Here is a 23,679-nt window from a genome sequence, read left to right on the forward strand (position 1 = left end):
AAACAAAACCATTGGCTGGCCAGGTAGGCAAACCATGTTTTAAAGGGTTCCCTTTTCCAAAGAAGTATTGGTGTCTGGGACTCAATATGGGAAATCGTATTCTGTGGAAGTGTTCAGCTTTGCTAGCGCTTCAGGCACAGATGGTTTCCTTAGGTTTTGATTGACATCTTCTGGAGATGTGTAAGAATGCTATTTGACTAGGATTTATTATAACTTTTCAGAGTTCCAATATTATAACTCCCAGGGATCTGTAAAGAGCTTTTCACTTTCTTTTCCCACTGTTAAGACTAAAACGTTCAAGATATTTTATGGTAGTCATGGTAGCGAAAGGCCGATTACTCAAAACATTAATCTTGCCCTTTAAAAGAGAAAACCGAAGGGTAAAGAGGAGTGATCTGTTGGATATTTGGATGATGTTGTCATGTTTTCCCTTCATCATGTGCTCTAGGATAAAAAGATGTTGGTCTGGGATTTGCTAAGTTGACTTTTCAATCAGTATTGTTACTGTACCACATTGGAGCAATTTATCCATCCCAGACTTAATATAGTAGTTAGCGAATGGATGAGTAATTACAGGGAATGAGGTACATTTCTCTTTTAATTAAATTTTCTACACTGTAAAAAACATCAATTCATCCTTGTTCTGGTAACTCCAATTGGGGAATTTGATTCATTATCTGGTCCAGTGGGGAAAAAAAAAGGCAGAGAGTTATTGAAAACTGAGCACAGCAACAGTGCATGCATGTGCTAATAGTTAATGCAATTAACTGCGCTGGTGCATGTTTGTTCCTCCTTCAGTAACAGACCTCTGCTTTTAAGTGTTTATATTGAGGGACTGTTGGTAGATGTCTATACATCTTTTCATGATTAGAAAGAGCACTTGAAAGCACTTGAAAGAGAAAGTCATATCACCAAGTATTTACAAGGTGTACATGATAATTTTAATTGCTTTATTCTTAGAGTACATCATTGTACAAAGTAGTGTCAATTTCATTGGTCTGTAAAGCTTTGCTTCATCTTTATTTACTATGGATTAGATAAAGATTTTAGATACTTTCCAAAAAATAATGTTAAAGGATCTTTATAAAGAATATTTAGAACAGCTACTTGTGTAGCAATTTTTACACACATTCAGAGTAAAATAGGTCAACCAAATGCATGTAAAGTTGATATAAAGCTGCCTGTTTTCTCTATACACATTCAGTATCAATAAACACTATTTTTAAAGGAGTAGTAAAAATCAATATTTAGCCTACTGATTCTAAGGTTCCAGATAGTCCTCTGAATCATCAGTGACAGGAAGGATACATTTTCTTGCAGTGGATGGGCTGCCGTGAGGAAAAATCATTGTGGCAGGTGACTCTTAGGAGATGCTTCTTCCTTCTGTTCCAGTCAACAATCCTTGGCATTTATTTAAGTGGATACTTTTTCTAGGAAAGATGGCAAAAATGACAGGAAATTTCAGAGGTGGGTAGGAACTTGTTGGAGGGATTTGAATACAAAGTCAGTCTTTAACGTGGTCTTTTTTTCCTGCCACATTATTTTGATTTCCATTTTAAACTTCATGAATGAGTTATGTTTAATGTTTCCCATAGTTTTAGAAACTAAGCAGTTTACTCAGCCTCTAAGACAACTAATGGTTGCTGGAATGTGGGAAAAAATAATCTAGAGATTGCCAGAATGAAAAAAAAATGATAAGCCACCAGCTTAGATGAGCAAAGATATACCATTGTTCAGCCCTTTGCTACATCAGACTGCCAAAATTGCTATCAAAGAGAAAGCCTGGTTCGCATTCCTGCACTTCCTATATACATGTGCGCCATGCATACATTTGCATTTTACGTCCACTTTCCTCTACATTGAATTAGCGACCACTGGTGTATTGCTCCACTTTTGATAATTGTAGCGTGTGTCTAGCATCATAGATTTACAGCAAGAAGAACCTTGTTTTGGTTTACAGTTCTGCAGCTTTCTCTACACGATTTTAGACCTATGGTGAGATAGCATAGTATCTCAAGGAATATTCCTGATAAAGGTTCACGCTGACAGGTGAGCTGTCAGCGACTGGAAGATGACTTCTCAGGAAACCTATCTCTTAATGCTTCCACTACTTCTCAATACTCCAAACTAGAGAGTGTCTAGCATTAAAATTCTCATCACAGAAGTGGGGTAATAGCCAGTGGCAGCTGAAAAAAAAAAAACAGTGGTGGTGGCATGCCTTTTTTGAACTAAACACCAAGTGAGTACTAGAATCAGGGATGGTATAAAGACAACTCTAATCATGGTGCAGACTTGGGTTTCTCCAGAGTCATCCACATTATCTGGTTTGAATGTTAAAAGTCCAGCTGGTAAATTAGAAAGAATGCATTCTAATTCTGCAGGACCCCAACCGTGAAGAGTTTCTATATAATGGTGTCCATGTGAACTCAACAAGAGCTCTTCCCATGACATTTCGATTCAAGAAAACACAGGTCTGCACCCAGTGTATATATTTATGTCCCCCTCTTCTGTGAAATTTGGTTGACACAGAGATTTAGATGAGTTCCTTGAGGGAGATTATCACAATATCTGCTAAAGGAACAGAAATCATTGTGACATTTCAGAGATAAAAAGATACTAAGAATTAGTTAAGAAATATAAAAAAAAGAGCACGTTTATTATTGGTCTTCAGAGCACGGGTTATTTTTATAGACAGAAGACAACAGAAAGTCCAAGGTTAAGGTCAAAGCGATATGTAATAAAAGGCAGATGGACAGATGCAAGAGTGATTTTATGAATTCCTTAGATTTAGAAATGGAGCCAACTAGAAGGACGGCTGAAGCATATTTCAGGTAAAATCAATGAGAAATTCATATCTCCAATATTTTACAATGAGTATATCCTGCAATTTATATTCAAATTTTAAAAACTAAAATGATCAAAAGAACAACCCTAAAAATATCAAAGTAGAGTAATTAAATTGTCTGAGAGAATAAAAGAATATTTATACTGGCTTCAGAAAATTTCTCTCCACGTAGGTACCAGCATTCTCCACATGACTCAGTGGTAAATGCGATTCACTATGTATTATGCATAGATGAGATTTGAGTTATGTAACTGACTCCTAAATGTTGGTTTCTTATTTTTAAATTATAGTAATACTAAATAACAGTTTTTTCATTCCTCAGGTCTCATCATCACTCCTTTGGGAAAGTTAACAACTTTGAAATAGTTACCTCAGAGTGGGAAAGGAGCTCATCTTTCTGAATCCATTCAATCTTTGAAAAGCACATTATTATATAATCCAAACTTGCAGCAGTTTGCACAAAGTTTCTAACACAGCATTATCTGTAAATACAGGAACTGCTTAAGTTCTTAACAATAAAATCATGAGGCAATATTATTTAATGCATGCTTTATTCTGCATCTTATCAAAGTTTAAAACATGAAAGAACACAGTAAATGTTGCAGCCAGAAAGCATTACATGTGACATACTACAATGACAGAAAAAATAAGAAGGATCTAGAATGACTGCTATTGAACAAAGAAGCCACTACCCTCTTTCTGGTTAAATGACACAAAGAAGATGAAAGACAAGATAGCTACCACCTAAGAGGGCTGCAAAACAGCCATAGTCCCCTGAGGAGAGTCTGGTTTCAGTTAGAGAGGCGAGGAAAAGAAACTAGCTAAGGATGCAAGGGAATACAAGAAACTGTGATTTCTAAAAGTAAATCAAGGAAGTTCAAAGATTTTGTAAGGGTGAAGTCTGGTCCTGAGCAGGAATGTTTATCTACTTCCTGGACTCTGTAAGATGAGGGATGACTTTGGGGGCTTTGGTAGTACCTGAAAAGCCATAGGACTGATTTCATTAGCCTCAAGAGAATCAGTAAGGATGAAGTTCTAGTATGTGGGAGGGAGGTGGAGAAGAGAGATTGGTGATTATCTCATCAGCACAAAGATATACATCGCTCTCCTTCACCATGACTGAAAAATATATGAGATCAGATGAAGGGGCATCTTATTTTCATATAGCTATTCTTTATAATCTGGTCTACTATGGGATCAAGAACTCTGATTTGACCACAAAACAGTTATGGGTGCCAGGGACAAGCTACATTCTTCTTTAATAACCGTAGGAAGTACTGATGAATCTAATACTTCCCAGATCTTCAACATTAGAAAGCATGAGAAAGTCAGGCTGGAGTGTTTGACAGCTGCTAGGGAAAACTGGGTGGATTTAAAAGGAAAATCACCAAGGCCAGCTGGCCTGGGTCTGACAAAACCTGTGATAAAACCGGACTCTCTGAACATAGCAGACAATGAGGACTACCGAGAACTCAAGAACAATGGCAATGGGTTTCTGATCCTACTGCACATACTGGCTTTGTAAGAGCCTAGGCAGTTTGGATGCTCAACTTACTCGACCTGGATGGAGGTGGGGGTTCCTTGGACTTCCCACAGGGCAGGGAACCCTGATTGCTCTTCGGGCTGAGGAGGGAGGGGGACTTGATTGGGGGAAGGGGAGGGAAATGGGAGGCGGTGGAGGGGAAGAGACGGAAATCTTTAATAAATAAACAAATAAATAAAATAAAAGGGAAAATGAGAAGAGATTATCTCGTTTACATTCATGAATGTGAAGAAATAGGTTGTATTTCATGATTTCTTGAGGCACACAAGCCTTTCTGTATGTTATGTGACCTGGGAAGACTGTATGAGGCTTAAAATATTCTAGGCTTGTGATCACTAGAGTATTGATGGGAGGAAAGGAGACACAGATGCTCAACTCTGCAAGGAATCTTCAAGCCATCAAAAGCAGAGAATACAAGTCCTCGGAGCATCTTTGGTGTAAATTATTCCCTCCAACTCTTTAAACTAGATTTTAAATGTGCCCACTCACACATATAGTCTGTGAAGAAATGGAATATTTTGTATTTAAAATCAAGTGAAAGGTAAACTAATCTTTTAAACTTTCAGATTAACTCTAAGGATTAACTCTGTTGTTTATTTACTTTGTAAATGTAAGGCAGGGTATGTGCTCACGCATGCACACACACGTGTGCACGCGTACACACACACACACACGCACACACACACACACACACAAACCTAATTGCATAAAAATTCCAAAAGTTGGACTTGGAAGAATTACAAAAGAGGTCGAAATGAATGCCCTCCTGTCTGAGTAGGAAGACAGAAAAGTACTGATGGAGCCCAAACACAGCATCTCTTATACATAAAACCAGGGAGGAGAGTTTAACAGGTGTCTGAGAGCCAAATGGTTTCTGTCTGTTGCACTCTAAAGTTCCAAAGGCTTATTATCCAGGAATGACAGTACTGGCAAATTTATTGGATTGCCAGAAGATCTCTGTGTGGAAGCCAAAAACGTCTTTCCTGAAGGAAAAAAGAAAAGTGCTTCTGTTTGTCACAATAAAATGATCAGTATGTCATTCCTATAGATTAGCTCCTAAAATCTAGGTTGTGGTTCATTAAAATGTGAGTTCACTTTCTGCTTTTAGAGGAATCAGATATATCAAAACTTTGTGGTCAGACAGAAACACTCCCTCAAATCTCATAATTCTGCTCTCTGTAGTATTGATTGGGGTCATGTGATGACTTTCTAGAGGACAGATTAATAAAGTCTCTAATAGATTTATCCACATGTTTTGCTTTAGAAGGGACTTTTGGAAGTTTGGGGTCCATTTCCATGTAGCACCTGAGTCTTCTCATAGTATAGTCAACAAGAGGACACTGGATATCGAACACAGAGAGTCAAGATTCCAAATACATAAAATACAAATACTCGTCTGTAAATCATGGGACAAGAGATTGGCATAGTAGACTGTATTCCATTTGCCAAAACAGTGTAAGAGCTGAGAAAGGTTCACAGGAAGAGACATGTATTTTGCATGTGATTTGTTTCCTGAAAGTTCATGAACAGAACGATTGGTACCAAAGTGATAGAGTCTTTGAAGAGGTGCAGCCTAGAATGAGTTCATGGGGCTGCATCTCTCATGAATAGATCAAGGCTCTTTCAGGAGTGGTCCAGCCATCCCATGGCTGGATTAGCTCCCCAGATAATGGCCTTTAGAATGGACAATAGAATTTCTCTGAATCCCTTCTGTCCATACCCCTTGCTAAGAATTCACATTGTCCTGCGATTCGGTCATAAAGCCCTCACTAGAGCACCTGAGTGGATCACATAGCTGATACTGTGCTCTTGAACCTTCGGTATGATGAGCTAATGAAAAAAAAAAAAAACCTTCTCAATTCACCCAGCCTCAAATATTTTGTTACAGCAGAGGAAATCTAAAGAGACAAGAAATAGACCTTATACTTCAGGAGAGGCAAGCCAAAGAACTACAGCATTGTTTGCAGCCCCATACCAAAAATGTGGCAACTTTGCTTGGTCATTGTCCTTTAATAATACATGCAGATGAATTTTAATAAATATTGATTCTGTTTTATCCTTTTAATCTTTACCGTGCCTTTAAAACTAACCATATTGGTAAAAGTTTAAATTACATTGTTACAAGAAGGCAGCTTTAAAGAAGTTACCTAGCGTTCTATAGCTCTGACAATGTTTTAAAATTAGAAAATGAACTAAGAGCAAAATGTAATATTTTTCAAAGTAATAATTTTGAAGGCTTTTTGAAGAATAAGATTGAATTTAAATACTTCACAACAATGCAATAGGACAAGCATAAACACGCATTTTAATCTTAGTAAAATGTGATTGGTTTATCTTATAAAATTGCAAAGATGCAATTTTATGTGATTGTCTGTTAAATTATGACTAGAGTAATTAAAACAATGTAGTACTATTATAAAGTCAGATGATCAATGCATGAGAACAAAAGGCACACAAATCACAAACAAGAGGTTTCTTTGTGGCAGATAGGCTATTTTAACTAACGACTTGGAGAAGCAGAAGGGATACTTTAGCCTACATCTTATGATAATATTAATTCTAAACATTTTCCATATTTAATGTGAAGATGAAACAAAACACCAGAAGAAAAGCTGGAGATAGTTATTTACATTAATAATGAAAACACTGAGACTGTCTCACACTAATACAGACTGAAAAGGCAATGGACACGAATTGCAAAGTTTCCAGTTCAAAGAGACAGACAGATGGAAACTGAACAAGGGCAGGAAAAGGGCACTTGCAACAGGTATAAGTGCCGATGGGCACTACTTGTTCTAAGTAAGGGCCTTCTAAAAATATTATCTGCAAAGGTCAACCTGCGGGTACATAAACACGCAGGGATGCGTTTATAGGTCATTACTTTCATGAAAATTCATCTCAAGTCTATGCTTCTGTCGGCCCAAAACCACCTCCGCCTCCACCTCCAGCTTCTTCCCCCAGTGCAGCCAGCCAGACACAAGCTTCTGGCCTCCCACTCTTCTACCACATCAAAGCAGAACTCAGACAGTTACTTTGATCCACTGCTCTCAGGAAGTAATTGGGTTGCATAAGAAAGAATTCATCAGGGAACAGTAGCACATTTTTCTAAAGGCCACTGGTGATTAATTCACTGAACTCTTTCCAAGAACTGAAAGTGTTTCATTGTTGCTTTTTGAAAGCTTTATTTTTATTTGTGTGTGCATGTGTCTATAGAAGTTTATATGCATGCATACAGGTACCCATGGAGGTCAGAAGAGGGTGTCAGATCCACTGAAACTGGAGTTATAAAAGGTTGTGAATCACCATTTTAGTGCTAAAAAATGGATCCAAATCCATGTAAAAACAAGTGTTCTTAATCATGCTCCTAGTTCCATGTCGTGAGTGTGTCTGTGTATGTGCGCGCATGCGTGTGTGTGTTGTGCATGTATATGCATGTGTATGTGTTCCCTTGCATGATTTTTTCCTAGGGGGTTGCATACAATTTAACTGTTGACATTGAATAAAATGATACTTTCTTTCCCAGCAACCATTAATCGCCAGTAGTTATTCAGGGAAATATGTGGCATCCTCATTCTTTCCCTCATCCATTATAAAATGACAACAGGCCCATATTGTGATTACGTTGTGCAGACAATGTCTGTTTCTGTAAGTTCATTAGTGAAATGGCTGTATCATTTCTAAAAGACAGCTCTCACAGGAACCTATTTCATTCTTTTATATGAGATGTGTTCTCCCAGACTCAACATCTATCTGTCACAGAACAGGACCCAGGACCATCCTGTAGATTGCCCACAGAGTAGATTCCATTGGAGAACTTTGAATGATAGAGTACCCTTCTATCCTTCAGGGAAGCTTGTTGACATACTGCGCATGATAGCTCATGTGTAATTGCCTAAGGTGATGCTGACTGAAAAGTTAAGTGTCTGGTCATGAACTTTTTTTTTTAGGGGTGATATTGAGGAGGTCATTTTCCCATAGGACACTAAGCTTGGGGTTTGATGTTTAGGCTAGAAAAAGTGTGTTTGTGTATAGGGAACTGTTATTTCAGCTGGGTTCTTTCCAGTAGTGGATACATGGACCTTTTTCAGAAAGTCATGATTCTTGCACAACAGCTGACTTACTTCACCTATTTAATCTGCATGGGCATAATTACTCTGACAGAAGAGACTTGGGAGAGCGACTTATATGGCTCACAGTTCACAGACTTACAGCATACTGTTGTTGGAACACATTCAGGCTGCAGCAGGTAACTTTATGATTTGGGAGATTATGTCATGGTTTGCTGACATTTTGGTGAATTACGGATCAGGGAAATTGAGCAAAAAGTAGGTTGCAGCTAAAATCTTCGAAGGGTCACTCCTGTGATTAACCTGTGTCTGTCATGCTCTGTGGCTGCAAACCCCAAAGTTCTACAAAATCCCCAAAGTTCCACAGTTAGAGATGAAATGTTCAGTTGAATGATACAGTTGGGGACATGTTACATCCAAACTACAATATTTTATTCCTACCACCATAGACTGGATGTCATCTCATAATGAGAAATATATGCAGCTCAACATAAGTGTCCATATTCTCAACCGCCCCATGCTGCTCAGAGGTTTAAAATACAAAGTCTCTTTTAAGACTCAAGGAGGAGACTTAACAATAAGATTCTGTAACATTGAAAGTGCAAAAAACATAATACCAAACCAAACCAAACCAACCCAAAAACTGACTTAACAAGTGTGAGTAACAGAAAAAAAACACACAGAGAGAAAGGCTTTAGACATTCAGGTATACGTAGAGGATGGGTTGACAGAGACTTGCACAGACATAGAACTCAGAGCCACCTCCCCACGGTTGGGTGGACAGAGCGGGCAGCATGGGAATGGTGCAGATGTTACAGAGAAGCTGGTGAGCATTTAGAATACCTCTTTATTGTTAGTGGTTTGACAATTTCCTCTCATCCTCTCAGGATTCATGTTATTAAGGACCAGAGCCTCCTTTGAATTCCTGCTGTCATGATCTCTTTACCTCTCCCATGCTCTAACTACCCTAAATCCCTTACCCCACTGTGCCACAACTTCAGCTTTTCATCCTTGTCCGAAGACTACAGTTCCTTAAATGGGGTGGGGGTAGGGTCATACATTCTCAGTGTGTAGCTTTATTATATTTAGTGTTGGGAGGCCATTTATTCATTGATGATTCTTTTATTGATGACTATTCTCAACAGAAAATAGGAAATCTTGAGGAAGATCACAATGGAGAGTAGTGAGGAGCGGAGAGAGATGCCAGTTTGTAAAATGTTTGCTGCGTGAGCAATGTGGACCTGAGTTGCCATCAATAGTGCCTGCGTACAAAGCTGGGAATGGCAAGTCTTTGTAATCTTAGCCTCTGGGAGGCAGAGGTGGGGGATCGTGGAAACTTCCTGGCAAGGTAATCTTGCCAAATGGGAGAGATCCAAGATCAATGAGATGCCCTGTATCTAAAAATAATTTGTAGAGCAAACTGATGAAAATACATGATGTTGATCTAGGTGTAGACACACACACACACACACACACACACACACACAGTCCAATACGTGTGCATATGACTGAGTAGCAGTACATGTTAAACAAAGTGGAATAGTGAGAACTTTCTATAATAGTTCCCAGAGTATCATAAACAATGCATTTCTTCTGACTGCAAATTAAGGTTAGAATAGAGTTACGACACTGCCACCCTAGTGTATATTTTTGTGGTAACTGTTATTCCTTATTAGGAAAAAGTAAAACCCAAAACATTATAACCTTAAGAAGTGCATGAATCTCATTAATATTAATGAAAGAACAGTATTTTTTTAAGTTTCCTACGTAAGGATTGGGGAATGGAGGGAAAAGACAGGATAATATTTAATTGTGCATGTGGGGAAAATGTAAAACCAATGAAAAACACTTTAAAAGGATTTTCTTTGAGCTATCTGTGTTGGGATATAATTTCTAAAAATAGTTTGATTTTGAGGAATCATTTTTACCACAATAAAGCTCAGGTTACCAATTGTCCTTTTAAATATGCAATAAATAAATGAACAAGACTCTCATTTCTGATGTTTTACTTACATGTATAGAAGCAGAGGCAGACTGTAGACGCTGAAAAAGCCGGGGGCAGCTGCCATTGAATTGAAAACTGTGCTCTGCCAACTCTATCTGGGGACTATACAGTAGTCCTCTGGTTTTTCTCTTCCTAAGGACTGGGAAGAATGGGAACCAGGCAACCAAATCGCCAGAGTAGCAGTTACTTAAAGCACATCTCACTGAAATGTCCACCCCAAGGAGTATGCTTAAACTTAACATATTTAAATAAACATGAAACTGAACAAATTGTGTCATTTTTACTTTTTTTGCTCACGTGAAGCTACAAGAGCCTATTTTCATTTTGACAAGTGCTTGGCATCAGAAATATTTCAGTGTAATGAGGCATGACTGGGGACTGAAGTCAGTCACTGAAGCGAGATGACCAGCAGCAGAATGTTAGCCAAAACTGAGCAAAGAAGAAATATCTGGGGAAAATCTAGACTGGAAAGAAGAGTAGAAAGGTTGACTTGCTAATGAGACACCCTAGTGAGTATGTTTAATAGGTAAAGGGGGACATCTAGATACAATGTTGGGAATATTGTCAAGAGAGAAATCTTTAACCATGCAATAAAGAAACTGAGAACATTTTTGCATATAATATTTTTAGCCCGAACAGTACTAAACAATATGTAACAAGTTTTATTATTTTTAAGTCATTGACAATAACAAATATTAATTGCAACGGCACTTCGTAATGTCACAGAAAATACTGCATATAATTGCATTTAATGATGAGATTTTGTATGTGTCCTTTATCTAAGCAACTAATCGTAGCTCAGTGTGTGTCTTTTGTGCAAACTTGAGGGTGTGTTTGCCACTAATTTCTAGTGACACTTTTGCAAATTATGTCAGTGCCTGGTATATTAAAAATTAATTAAATAAATTATTGAATTGAGAATATGTAAAATGTCTAGTATCATTTTTAGGCTATTAATTTCTGCTAACATTTGAAGTAGATTCTGAGATTGGCGAATTAAAATTGGAAAAGAAAACCCTGTGAAGCCAATTATACTAATAGTTCTTCACCCAAGTACATAACATTTGGAAAACCGAAAACTTAAAAATCTTGTGGTTGTAGTAAACAGAAGCACTTTAAGGGAAGTTTTAGAATCTTTAACAAAGACACCATGGTGAAAGTGACTTTTCTAGTGTTCTATTTAGCTGAATGACCAACTAGCTGAGAACTGATACTGAGTTAATTTTCTGTCTCTGATAAAAGAGTTACAAAGACATTTCCCAGTTGTAACATGCTAGATCATACACTGCTTCAACCTGACTTGCTTATGCAGGTCAATATTCATTGCTAAGGTTTTTTTTTATATATACATAGCTCTGCTACCATGCCGATCCCAGTGATCTCATTTATGTCCATGATAAATTACATACCTAGAGGAAACTTAAAGAAAATGTTAATGAGTTTTAAAATGTTACTATCTAATTTTGAAAGAATAAATTTTATTTTGACCATGATCCCAAATTGTCAAAATATGAATTTAAAAATGATGATTTTGCATTTAACTATTGAAGAATGTAAAAATGAGTTGAAGTTCTATGCAGCGGAATTTAGGTTTGCATATTGATCAGATGGAAATAAGCTTGGATATGTTATAACTGCTATATCTTGTATAGTTATTATTACCAAAAGTGAAACTCAGTTATTTTTCTCATTAAACATATTTTTATTCTTTGAATAAATAATACTTATGAAAAAGTAAGCAACATTCAAAAGTAACACCCGTGTATGGTTTTTCCTATTGAACTGAGGAGATGAATCCAAGTGGATTTGCCTGATGCTTTCAATTAGTTTTAACAAACACATGATTTTCTTAGTTTTGGTTTATGCTGAATCAAATTGATATACACCATTCATTTTACATGTACTCCATTTATCTTCTAAAAATGAGTGAATTATAAATATAGACCTGGAAGTAGGCATTAAATACATGATGATACAACATCATTCTATCTATGCAGCTCATGACGATTCACACATTTGCTCTCTACTTTCCACCCTTGCTGGCAGGAGAAGACAGTGGATGCTGACACCATCAACTGATTTTTCCACTACAAACAAGAGATAAGATGTAAAGAGATATTTATGTCCAATAAAACCAGGAAAAAAGCAACTACGCCTATAGCAGTCCCTTTAAGCAAATGACACTGAGCATGTGACAGAAATGTTTCTTTGGATGTCATGGTCACGATCATATGCAATCAGTCTGCTAGTGATGCTCAGAGATCCTGTGTTTAGACATAAAGGGTAAAGTGTCAGTTACAAGGGAACTGGTGCCTCCTTACTACATAGTCATTAGAACATGCTGTTTCCAAATATTACCACTGTTTCCCCAGCAACCGACAGATGCATCTGAGGCCAGCCCACTTGTGGTTGAAAGCCTCAGGTGAGATTCTAGGGAGAGCACAGTACTTAACCCTCAAGGGTTTAGCGAGTGGCTTTAGAGTTTCGTGAAATTTCATCCTCAGCTCTAAAAATAAGATGATGTAAAGTGTATTCTTCCTGACAATGGGCAAGAAATAACCTTGCAAATACAAAAGTAGTACATTATATTACTGTTGAAAAGCTTTTATCATTCATGGCAAAAACTGAATAGCAAATCACGGAGTCATATTTTCAGTTTTTTTAAGATAAGGTGGACAAGAAATGGGTCATTTGGTACAACAGACATTTTTTTTTCTTTTTCTTTTTTCTTTTTTTTATTTTGATAGAGAGAGAGAGCAGCACAGATACTCTTCACTAGTATTTCTTCTTCCTCTTGCATTTCCGGCATTTTTGGCCACCTTCATTCCCTCTCTGGTCTTCCGAACTACTGCCAGAGTCACTGGCTTGCCTTTGCCTCTTTTGTTGGCCCCTATGATAAAGGTCAGGCTCACTTGGCTGCTGGTGAGTCCATTCATAGGAGCAGGGTCCAGCCTCGAGGTCTGGGGTGTAGTTTAAGGGGCAGGACCCAGATGTATTGCTGGGAAGTGAAGCTGTCATGTCGTAGAAAGGAGGCTGCATCATTGGACTGTGTGTGTGCCAGGGCTGTGAAGAGGAGACACACGTAAACACACACTCAGAAAGCAAGAACAAAGTTCACAATGCACGAGCACTTGCAGACAGCAATAGGTGAGCCACGCCAACCTGAGTATACTGCAGTGACTGTATTGTACATGGGTATATGGACATCGTTTCAGTTGGGTAACATGAGGCACAAAGATTAAAGGTGCCACATAGTTTACCACCACACTGGTCAGCAGTGTCTAGCAGAACTCTTATTCAAAAACACACAGGTAGTTTGCAAACACAATAGAAAAGGAAAATAAATAAATAGATAAGATAGTACAGTTATTTATCCCAAAACATATTCAGACTACTATTATTTAACACCTTTATCAAGTAAAGCTTTTTTTTTTTTTCAGAGCTGGAATTTTGAGCCCAGGACCTTGCTCTTGCTAGACAGGCAATCTGTCACTGAGGTATATCCCCAGGGAGATAGTTTGCTTGGATTTGGAGGGGGAATCTTCTTAAATGCTCACAGTTTATCTGACTTGGAAGCTAAATCATCACTGAAGTTATTTGACTTAAGAGTTTCATAAAATTTATAATAGAAAAATTTATAACTACCATTTTCCAGTCACTTTAAATATACCTAGAAACTTCCCAATGCCTAATTCAAGTACTGATTTTAAATTTTAATGGAAATTAAAAGCTTCTTGGGTGCACGTGCAGCTGAGAGCTCCCACGCTGTACACCACAGTTGTCACTGCTTTAGGCAGAGAAATGCATCCTGGGTCTTAACAAGTTAGCTGCAGTTTCTGAGTGTTCTAATCGGAGGACAGGATAGCATGAGACAATCTTCCAAAGCAAGCTGAGCTAGACCAAAAGATAAAAGATGCTGGGGAGACTTAGTGTCAGTTCAGGCTGCTTCCGTGCTGATACAGATCTAGCTAGCTATGATTTAGGAATGTTTTCTCCAGAAGCATCATTTTCTAGGAGGTTTCATAACTGGTTACTAATTGAAAATGGATATTAAAAACACTAAAGTTTAAATTTATGTTGGCTATTCATAAGAGCCTCTGAATAAAAACAAACACAAAACAACAATGATAACATAATATAACTAATCTACAGGATAGTCTCATACCTATAGATAATAAACTTATAGATTTAGGTTTCCGTTGTTGTATCTTGGAACTTACATTATTTTACTTACAAAACAAAGAGTTGTGAGGAAAATATTCCAAAATCAAAATTCATGATCAAGATTTCTAGGCTACAACCAAACAATGGAGATGTTAAAATGGCTGTTCCTTCTAGTAACTAACTTTCAAGTGATTTTTTTAAACAAAAATAATTAAATGTGATTGATGATGACACATATGAATATTACGTACTGAGAGAAAAATTTTGTGGCTAAGAACATCCCTGGCAGTGGTCATTTTCTGGGGAATGTGGTATTTAGGGATTACTGGGTTACTTCAGCCTGACACTGTGGAGCACGGGCCAGTCACTGAGGTCTTATACACAGGGTTTCTCATGACCTTTTCTGTACATGTGCTGGGGCATAGTCTGTGTTGGTGCCAGGTTCAGATTTCAACACCAATTGTCAAGAAGGGTGCTTTTGTTCCAATATTTGTAAATTGTATACTGAAGCAAACATATTTCACACCCACCATTTTCTGAAAGAAAAAATATTCTTGAGGTAAAGCAGCGTTTGCAATTGGGAAAAACTGCATGGGAAATGAAGATCTGCCCACCATTTCTTCATTCCTGTGCAAAAGAAGAGAAGCAAGGACATCTTAAAATTAAAAGGTACAAATGTCATTTTCTCATAAAAATAATTACAGCCTTACATAAGTAGAACAGAAGAACTCTCTTGTAGACTTTAAGATTAAATACTTTGCACACACAAATAATGTGCTATTTCACTGATGATGTAATGACATGGTATTACATTAATTACTTAGTTATAAAGTATTGAAACTACAATATTTAGAATTACATTTGTCTTTTTATCAGGAACACCTTAGATTGTGTTCTAGTTGCGAAAAGGAAATGTTCAGATGTGAACATAACAAGCACGCGCCTTGCAGTCACTAAGAGAACATCAGTTTTCTACAGATAGAAAAACAATGGTGAAATTATCACTTTAGTTTTAAAGATATCGTTACAATTTAACTAAAATGCTATGTGTCTAGACTCCAGCTTTAATATACTTGTTGATGTATAACAAGTTAAGATAATAAAGTTCATATTTATCCAAAAACATGCATTTGATTACCTGAAGCTGTGTGAATTTATCTTAACACAGCTCTCAAAACTTTGGCTAGCTGGTTCAGAAGAGCGAGAACTACCTTTAATGAGACAGAATTAAAGAAAATAAAATAGAAAAGAAACATTATTTCATGACACAATTACTTGGAGTTTGAACATTATAACATTAAGCCATAAAGTCATGCAAAACCCTAAATCTGGTGATTCTGGCCTATACTTCAGAATTTGAGAGGCTGAGGCAGCAGGATCTAGAGTTTCAGGACAGCCTGGGATGTATATCCTAAGACCTTATTTAATAAAAACAAAACAAAGACAAATATAAAACCTTACTTTTTGTATTCAAAATTCTGTACTAGTTAAGATATATGCACATATAACTTATATCTAGAGTCGCATTTACAGATTTTATACAGGATTATAAATGACTGGATAAAAACTGAACTTTATTAAAAAATCCATGGACAGATATGAATATTACACAGACATGGGACTAAGTGAGGTAAACTATGTTGTTTTATTGTACGTTACTGTAAGCTAAAAATGACACACAAACACTGTCACTTGCTTCTAGAGTATAAGATTTGAGTTCCCTAAATATTATGGACAACAACTTAATACAAGATGTGTTGAAACCCAACACACCCAAGCTTATTCTACCAATTGGCAGAGAGGTGGAGGGCAAAGAGAAAGGGAGAAATAACTTTCCTTTTGCAAGAAACATAGCTTTTGCTACTGTTGGCTTTAGTAGATCAACAACAATAATAATTGTTGTTGCCAATAAGGCAGCACCAACCTGGGGAGGCCTCAGAGTACTTAGATGCCTCTATCAGCCCTTTCTTGGCCTGCAAACATTATTTGTACTTCTTATTTAGAGATTACTAGTTCATTATGTGTGCAATAGATGTCTAAAGCTTTAAATTCAGGCCCTAGCAATGTTCATAGACTGGCTTCCCAATAAAGACTACTTGGGAAGAACTTTCTTCAAGATAATAGGTATTTGAACAGTATCAAACAGTGTATAATTCATGTGATTTTAAAGTTGCTAGCAACCTTTATAGGCACTTCCTGGTTGGTTCTGAAGTATAAATTTAAAAGTTTTAATGCAGAGGAGATAAGTTTGGGTTGATAATATAGGAGGCGATATCAATTAATTATATATTGAACATTAGATATGTAATTCCCCCAAACAACAGTGATGAGAGAGACACTTTTTATTGTCCTATACTATAAAGAAAACAAAATACTTAAGCCCCTGAGAACAGAACCCCTTCAAAAAGAAGGCACATTTTGAAGATTGACGGGTGACAGAACTTACCAAACAAATATTTCAAAATTTAATAGTAATGACAAAGACACTTTTATTTGTCCTACACCAGTGGTTCTCAACCTCTGGGAAAACATCCCTTTGGGAGGTCACAAATCAGATATTCTGCACATCACATTACAACTCATAATAGTAGCAAAATTACAGTTATAAAGAAGCAATGAAAAATTTTATGCTTGGTGGTCACCACAACATGAATTGCATTCAAGAGCTGAAATATTTGGAAGGTTGAGGACAACTATCCTACTCTATACAGAAAACAAAATGCTTAAGCCCCTGATCATAGCACCAACAAAGCACACTTTGAGGATTTATCGGGGACAGAACTTACCAAATCGATATTGCACATTAATTGGCCTTCCATACAAACGAATTCCATTCAGCAAAGCTATGGCATAAGACACAGATTCAGGATGTTTGAAGCAGACGAAGCCAAAGGACTTTGGCTTCCCATCTCTGTCTTTGCAAAGAGTTACTTTGGTTAGTGGTCCAGCCTGTAAGAAACTAAAATTATTTTCTCATAAATCCAAGGACTTTGTTTTTACACTAAGATAAATTAAGTAAGTCCAAGTTTGACTAAAATAAAGAGCATTCATAAACAGCTCCACAGATCATGCATCTTCCCATTCAGCAACACAGCTACCCAACCTTTCTATCAGAGGCGTTAGTGGACAAGGAACTTATAGGGTAGAGTTCAGATATTACAAGGAAAGAAAGGCTATCTTTATCTTAGACTTTACAAATCAACTTAGCGAATATTTGAATCTCATATGAAAATAGTACTACCTCTCTGCATATATTAGCAGAATTTAACTGAAAAGTAATGAGAAAAATAATCTTAGTTGAGTTGGTTGCAAAAAGGCCAGTAACATGACATGACAGACTCATGTTCCTGCCTCAAAACTGAAGAAGGGCTATGGTGATGGCTTGGGGGTAAGAGTGATGCCACGTATGTGTGAAGACTAGGTCTGGATCAGCAGCGTGCAAACTGCCAGAAGCTAAGACCCAGCCAGCCTGGGGTATGCAACACAAAAAATGTCTCCAACAAAGGGGGACTTCAAAGACCAATGTAAGTGTTCTCTGACCTCCATAGACATGTGGTGGTACTCACATATGCACATTCATGAACATGCATGCTGTTGGGTAATGCCTTTGTACATTGTAAAGATTTGTCATTTGTATTAGCTTAATAAAACGCTGATTGGCCAGTAGTCAGGCAGGAAGTATAGGCCGGGTGAGCAGACTAAGAGAATTCTGGGAAGAGGAAAGGCAGAGATACAGTTACCAGTCAGATGCAGAGAGAGCAAGATGAGAATGCCTCACTTCGGAAAGATAACAAGCAATGTGGCTAAACATAAATAAGAATTACGGGTGAATTTAAGTTGTAAGCGCTAGTTAATAAGAATCTTAATCATGTGGTTTATAATTAATATAAGCCCCTGAGTGTTTCTTTGGGACTGAACCTTCCAGGACAGAAGGTTCCATGTGGGGCAGAAATTTCTGCCTACACAGGAATGCACCTATACACATACTACACAGTGTTTCTAAATAAACTAAATGTATTATGTTTTTGATCTAGTAACACTGCTTCATAAGGAAATTCATTTTAACATTTTTAAAATCTGGTAGAATAAGTAAACTATTCATCTGAGTTGACAATTTTTTTTAAAAAAGCAACTAGAAATATTATTCTACAGTGAATTATTCAAACAGCATAAAGTACCACAAATTTTAAGAATCAGGATGTGTGGCTACAAAAACCTGCAATGGGTTTCTGCAAAGCAAAGAAGCAAAGCCTAATATTAGAGAAGAGTGTTAATCACACCTGAGGAAAAAATTACACCAATTAGTTACCTCACTGACCCTGACTGGAGGATATGTTCACAAAGACTGGAACTGACTTAGAGCTGTATACCTTAAAGATTATTTTTCTCTGCAGAGTTGGCCAAATATATGTAAATTTATTATCCACAAAAAAGTATGCCATCCTTACAATGGTGCTGTGCCTTGGATTTCAGTCTTTCTTCTCTGAAATCTTTGCCCAGGGACTAACTCCTGCTCCCTTTGTTTGAACAGGATGAAGTTAGCAAAACAATTTCCCCATTTTTGCCTCTTCTATGAAGACAGCTTTCTGTTATACCACATCATGAAACTTCACATTCGCCGGGCGGTGGTGGCACACGCCTTTAATTCCAGCACTCGGGAGGCAGAGGCAGGCGGATCTCTGGGAGTTCGAGTCCAGTCTGGTCTACAAAGGGAGTTCCAGGACAGGTTCCAAAGCTACAGAGAAACCCTGTCTCGAAAAACCAAAAGAAAAAAAAAAGAAACTTCACACTCAATACATTTGAAACCACAATCATTGTCTTTCCCCTACTCCAAATCTCTACTCTAATATTTCTTGGTTAAAAGGAGAAAAATATATATGAATTTTAAAACAAGATATTGAGAAATTTGAAATTGATTATAAAAATTCATATAGTAATGAAGGACTTATTCTGTTTTCTAGTTTCAGTTTTCCTCTACTAATATTACAGTACACAGACTTAAGGAAATGTTCAACATCCTTAGTCATCAGAGACATGCAAATCCAAACAACTCTGAGATTCCGTCTTATACCTGTAAAAATGGTCAAGATCAAAAACACTGATGACAACTCATGCTGGAGAGGTTGTGGGGTAAAGACAACACTCCTCCATTGCTGGTGGGAATGCAAGCTGGTTCAGTCTCTTTGGATGTCAGTGTGGCGATTTCTCAGAAAATTAGGAAACAAGCTTTTCCAAGACCCAGTAATACCACTCTTGGGTATATATCCAAAGGATGCTCAATCATGCCACAAGGACATGTGGTCAACTACCTTCATAGCAGCATTGTTTGTCATAGCCAGAACCTGGAAACAACCTAAATGCCCCTCAACCAAAGAATGGATAAGAAAAATTGCCGCACGCCGCGCCCCCGTGTCTGCGCTCTGTACGCTAGAACCCAGTTCACGAGCTTCGGGCAAGGGGCTGGAGGTTGAGAATACAGACGCAGAGACAGACCGACACACAGACCTTTTAATACTGATACCAAAGCCCCTTTTATTAACACCATGTAGACTTAAATACACTGCAGTCAACGGTCAAGAGGTGAAAATCCCATCCTCTCATCCTCTAACTAGGCACAGCTTCTAGTAACCTATATTAAAAGGTTCTAAGAGGGAAAAGCAGCTGAAAGACAGGACTCATTAAGCCCAACAGAAAATGTAGTACATTTACATAATGGAGTACAGCATAGCAGAAAAAAATAACGACACTTGAATTTTGCAGGGAAATCGATGGAGCTAGAAAACATTTCGAGTGAGGTAACCCAGACCCAGAAAGATAATTGTCACGTGTATTCACTCATACATGTTTTTTAAACATAAAGCAAAGAAAACCAGCCCACAAAACAATCCCAGAGAACCTAGACAACAATGAGGACCGTAATAGAGACATACATAGATCTAATCTACATGGGTAATAGAAAAAGACAAGATCTCCTGATCAAATTGGGAGTATGGGGACTTTGGGAGAGGGTTGAAGCAGAGGATAGAGGCAGGGAGGGGAGCAGAGAAAATGTAAAGCTCAATAAAAATCAATAAAAAATATATACAGAAGCATACAAAGACGAGATTTACTGATAAACGTAAGCCCAAACTCCTTATTTCCTGAGTGCTGGCAACAGAGTCTAGGATCTTATGAATGCAAAGCAAGTGTTGATCACTGAGTGACACTTCCAGTTCTGGTATAGCATAACTCAACTGACTTTTTTGAAACCCACAACCACATAACTTTCTTCTAAAGTCAGAATGAGACATTTTCAGAGCAGCTGAATGGTGGTTTTGCTCATGTTGCCGACGTCAAAGTCTTTCAAATGATCCTGTACATTAGTAATTCTCTTTGAGCAAAATGAACAGGCAGGCTTACTCCTTGACCCATTGAACAGTATTTAAATTTTAGTCAAGTGGGAAAAGGAAATCATAAAAGTAATAAGGAGCTACTATATTTCGCCTTTTCTATGCACACATTGATGTGTACCCAGTTCTTCCTCACTAGATGGTTCTGGTGATAGAGGATTGGCAACCCCACAACCTTTTTTAACTCCCTTGGAGGTTAAAGAAGAAAGCGTTCTGGAGCAGCTAAAATTACTCCTTTTCTGACCAGTGAATTTCAAACCATATTGGATCATAAAATAGATAATTATGTTTTTAGAGGAAAATCTTTAAAATGGCAATAAATAAAGATAAAAGTCTTAATATATATAATTTTAAGTAATAAAAATTTTAATGTTTAAGAGGAGAGCTATTGTCAGAGAATCCTTGCTAACTATCCAGCTCTCAGCATCTTTAATTAAATTCAGAGACAAATTATGTCCTTTAAACATTACTTAAAACAAAACAAAACAAAAAAATTACTTCCACAGATGGTACCCAAACTTCACTCTCGAAACATATCTCTGTTATTGTGTCTCTGAGAATTTCCCGTTATTTTGTAAGTGCAAATCACTCCTGATTTCTTTTTATTATTCTATTAGCACTAATAAGTATTAGCAGCAGCCAGCCGCAATGGCGGTAGCTGTTTTATTGAGCTAAGTTTACTTCTGGCAATCAGATTACATTGCAGACACTATTACTTCCATTTCACAGTATAGAATTCCACATACTGAGACTCCAACACTGACTGACTTCTGGTCACACTGTCGACCTCAGTGCTCTTACTGTCAACAGTTTTTATACACGTTTTTTACCGATAAGCATCACTCATGGAAACAGTTTTGATTCCCCCCTTTAGGGTGTTCTCTGCACTTTGGTTTGCCCCATAATTCTGTGTCATTAACCAACTAATGACACAGAAGCGGTTGAAGACACCCCTCTCTGGCAAGTGTGCTTTTTTTTTTTTTTCGGTTCTCAGAAAGGTCCCCAAGGTCCTCCAATTATGAAATACAGTGTCATTACCAGGGGACCCAGTCAGTAATCACTTGTAAGAGTCTAGAATAAACTGCTTTCCCCATCAAAAAGGCTTGGAAGAAAGGGTAATGACCGGGGACAGGTACCATATTCAGATTGGACACAAGGGTGCTTACTATCCCCTGAGGACAGTGACGGGTTGTTTTATGTTCCGCGCACATCCAGGGCCCGCAGAGGATCCGGCAGCCCTCGCCAGGGGCTGGCAGGCTGTGGGACTGGGGTGGGAGATCGTTGCCCACCCGGGGCTGCAGAGGAAGGGACCACTCATCACCGGCCACGCACTCGTGTACCCAAGGGAAGGAAGGGAGACCTGAGCTCCGGTGGGGCGGGGTCCCGGGGCTCCCGAGCCGCCGCCCGGCCTTCCCCGCGGACGGTACCTGAAGGAATAGCTCGTAAAGAATCTCTTCCCGTACTCGGGCCTCTAAGTTGCCCACAAACACGGTCCTGTCAGCCTCCTCCTGAGCCGGGAACATCCCTGCGGTCGGCAGCCAGGGGATGGAGGAGATGCGGAGGCCCCGCCCCCTCGCTCCGCCTCACTGCGCGGCCCCGCGAGGGCAGCAGAGGCCGAGGCGGCCGCGCGCCATGGGCGGGGTGGAGCAGACCACGCCCCACGCCCTCGCGGGAACCGCCCACTAATCCGCAGTCCCGCCCTCCATCTGGCTAGCACACTTAGTATAGTGCTACTGTCTCTTCCTGAACAAGGTTAATTATTGACTTTAGGTTCTTTCAAACACAGTTTGAAACAAAATAACTAGGAAGATGATTTAAGATGGACTAACTTCACTATACATAAGCCTAGGGTAATGCGAAAAGTTAATTTGTCTCTAAATGGTAAAAGGGTCTATCACTAAGAAGGCAAAGTTGTTACTGTTAAAGTAAAATCTTAATAAACCTCTACATGTGTGGATATTGATAGCAGAGAGAACTAAACTTAACATTGATTTACCCTTTAAGTGATCCAAGACAGGTCTTTGAAAATGTTCTGTGGGCTCTGAAAGACCACTGACCTCAAGAAAATACCATACATCAATGAATCATTGGAAAATGTTACCGAAGACCTTAAAGTCGACCTGGAAAGTAATAATAATACAACTTGGTCTTTGATTGATAGAGCGGTGGGAATGCATTTTGAATTCATGCGTTGTGCTTCTGCTTGGTTGATTGATCAGGAAAAAAAATATTTTCTAAAGGAAAGGAAATGGTTGAGAAACTCTTACAGAAATGGTCACCAACCTTAGCCACGAGGGACATGCAAATTAAAACTATTTGGGGATTTTATTTTACCACGGTCAAAAGGGCCAAGATCAATCAGGCGAATGACAGAACATGCTGGCAAAGATGTGGGTGAAGAGGAACACTTGCACATTTCCCTTGGGAGTCCAAACCGGTTCAGCCACTAAGGAAATCAGTGTGGCAGTTCCTTAGGAAGATCTAGCTGAAGAACTCTTCAGAATATACCCAAAGTACTCCACAACCTACTACGGATCCATCCATGTCCATTGCTGCTCTATTTAAAAGAGAAATTGGAAAAATTCTAGGATTCTATTAACTGATGAATAGCTAATGAAATGTGGCACATTTATACTGTGAAATATTATTCAGCTGCTAAAAAGGAA

General features: G+C 38.2%; 1 protein-coding gene across 1 annotated transcript; it reads right to left on the reverse strand.

Moving 5' to 3' along the window:
• Positions 1–10,953: 10,953 nt before the first annotated feature.
• On the reverse strand, positions 10,954–22,576 carry Rbm11 (RNA binding motif protein 11). The gene is made up of 5 exons (XM_005345221.3): positions 22,441–22,576; positions 17,411–17,573; positions 15,763–15,835; positions 15,155–15,251; positions 10,954–13,523 (listed from the first exon to the last, which is right to left on the reverse strand). The coding sequence occupies exons 1-5, from the start codon at positions 22,534–22,536 to the stop codon at positions 13,236–13,238; spliced, it is 717 nt and encodes a 238-aa protein (XP_005345278.1). The 5' UTR covers positions 22,537–22,576; the 3' UTR covers positions 10,954–13,235.
• Positions 22,577–23,679: the final 1,103 nt, after the last annotated feature.

The sequence above is a fragment of the Microtus ochrogaster genome, chromosome 2 (genome assembly GCF_000317375.1).
Source record: "Microtus ochrogaster isolate Prairie Vole_2 chromosome 2, MicOch1.0, whole genome shotgun sequence".
Taxonomy (NCBI): domain Eukaryota; kingdom Metazoa; phylum Chordata; class Mammalia; order Rodentia; family Cricetidae; genus Microtus; species Microtus ochrogaster.

What these genes read in the sequence shown, in the direction of transcription:
- Rbm11 (XM_005345221.3), bottom strand. Translation starts at nt 22,536, where the DNA reads ATGTTCCCGGCTCAGGAGGAGGCTGACAGGACCGTGTTTGTGGGCAAC. An exon ending in TAATGTGCAATATCGATTTG is followed by an intron (nt 15,836 to 17,410) that starts GTAAGTTCTGTC and finishes GTCTCATTAAAG; the next exon opens with GTAGTTCTCGCTCTTCTGAA. An exon ending in ATAAATTCACACAGCTTCAG is followed by an intron (nt 15,252 to 15,762) that starts GTAATCAAATGC and finishes TCTTTTGCACAG; the next exon opens with GAATGAAGAAATGGTGGGCA.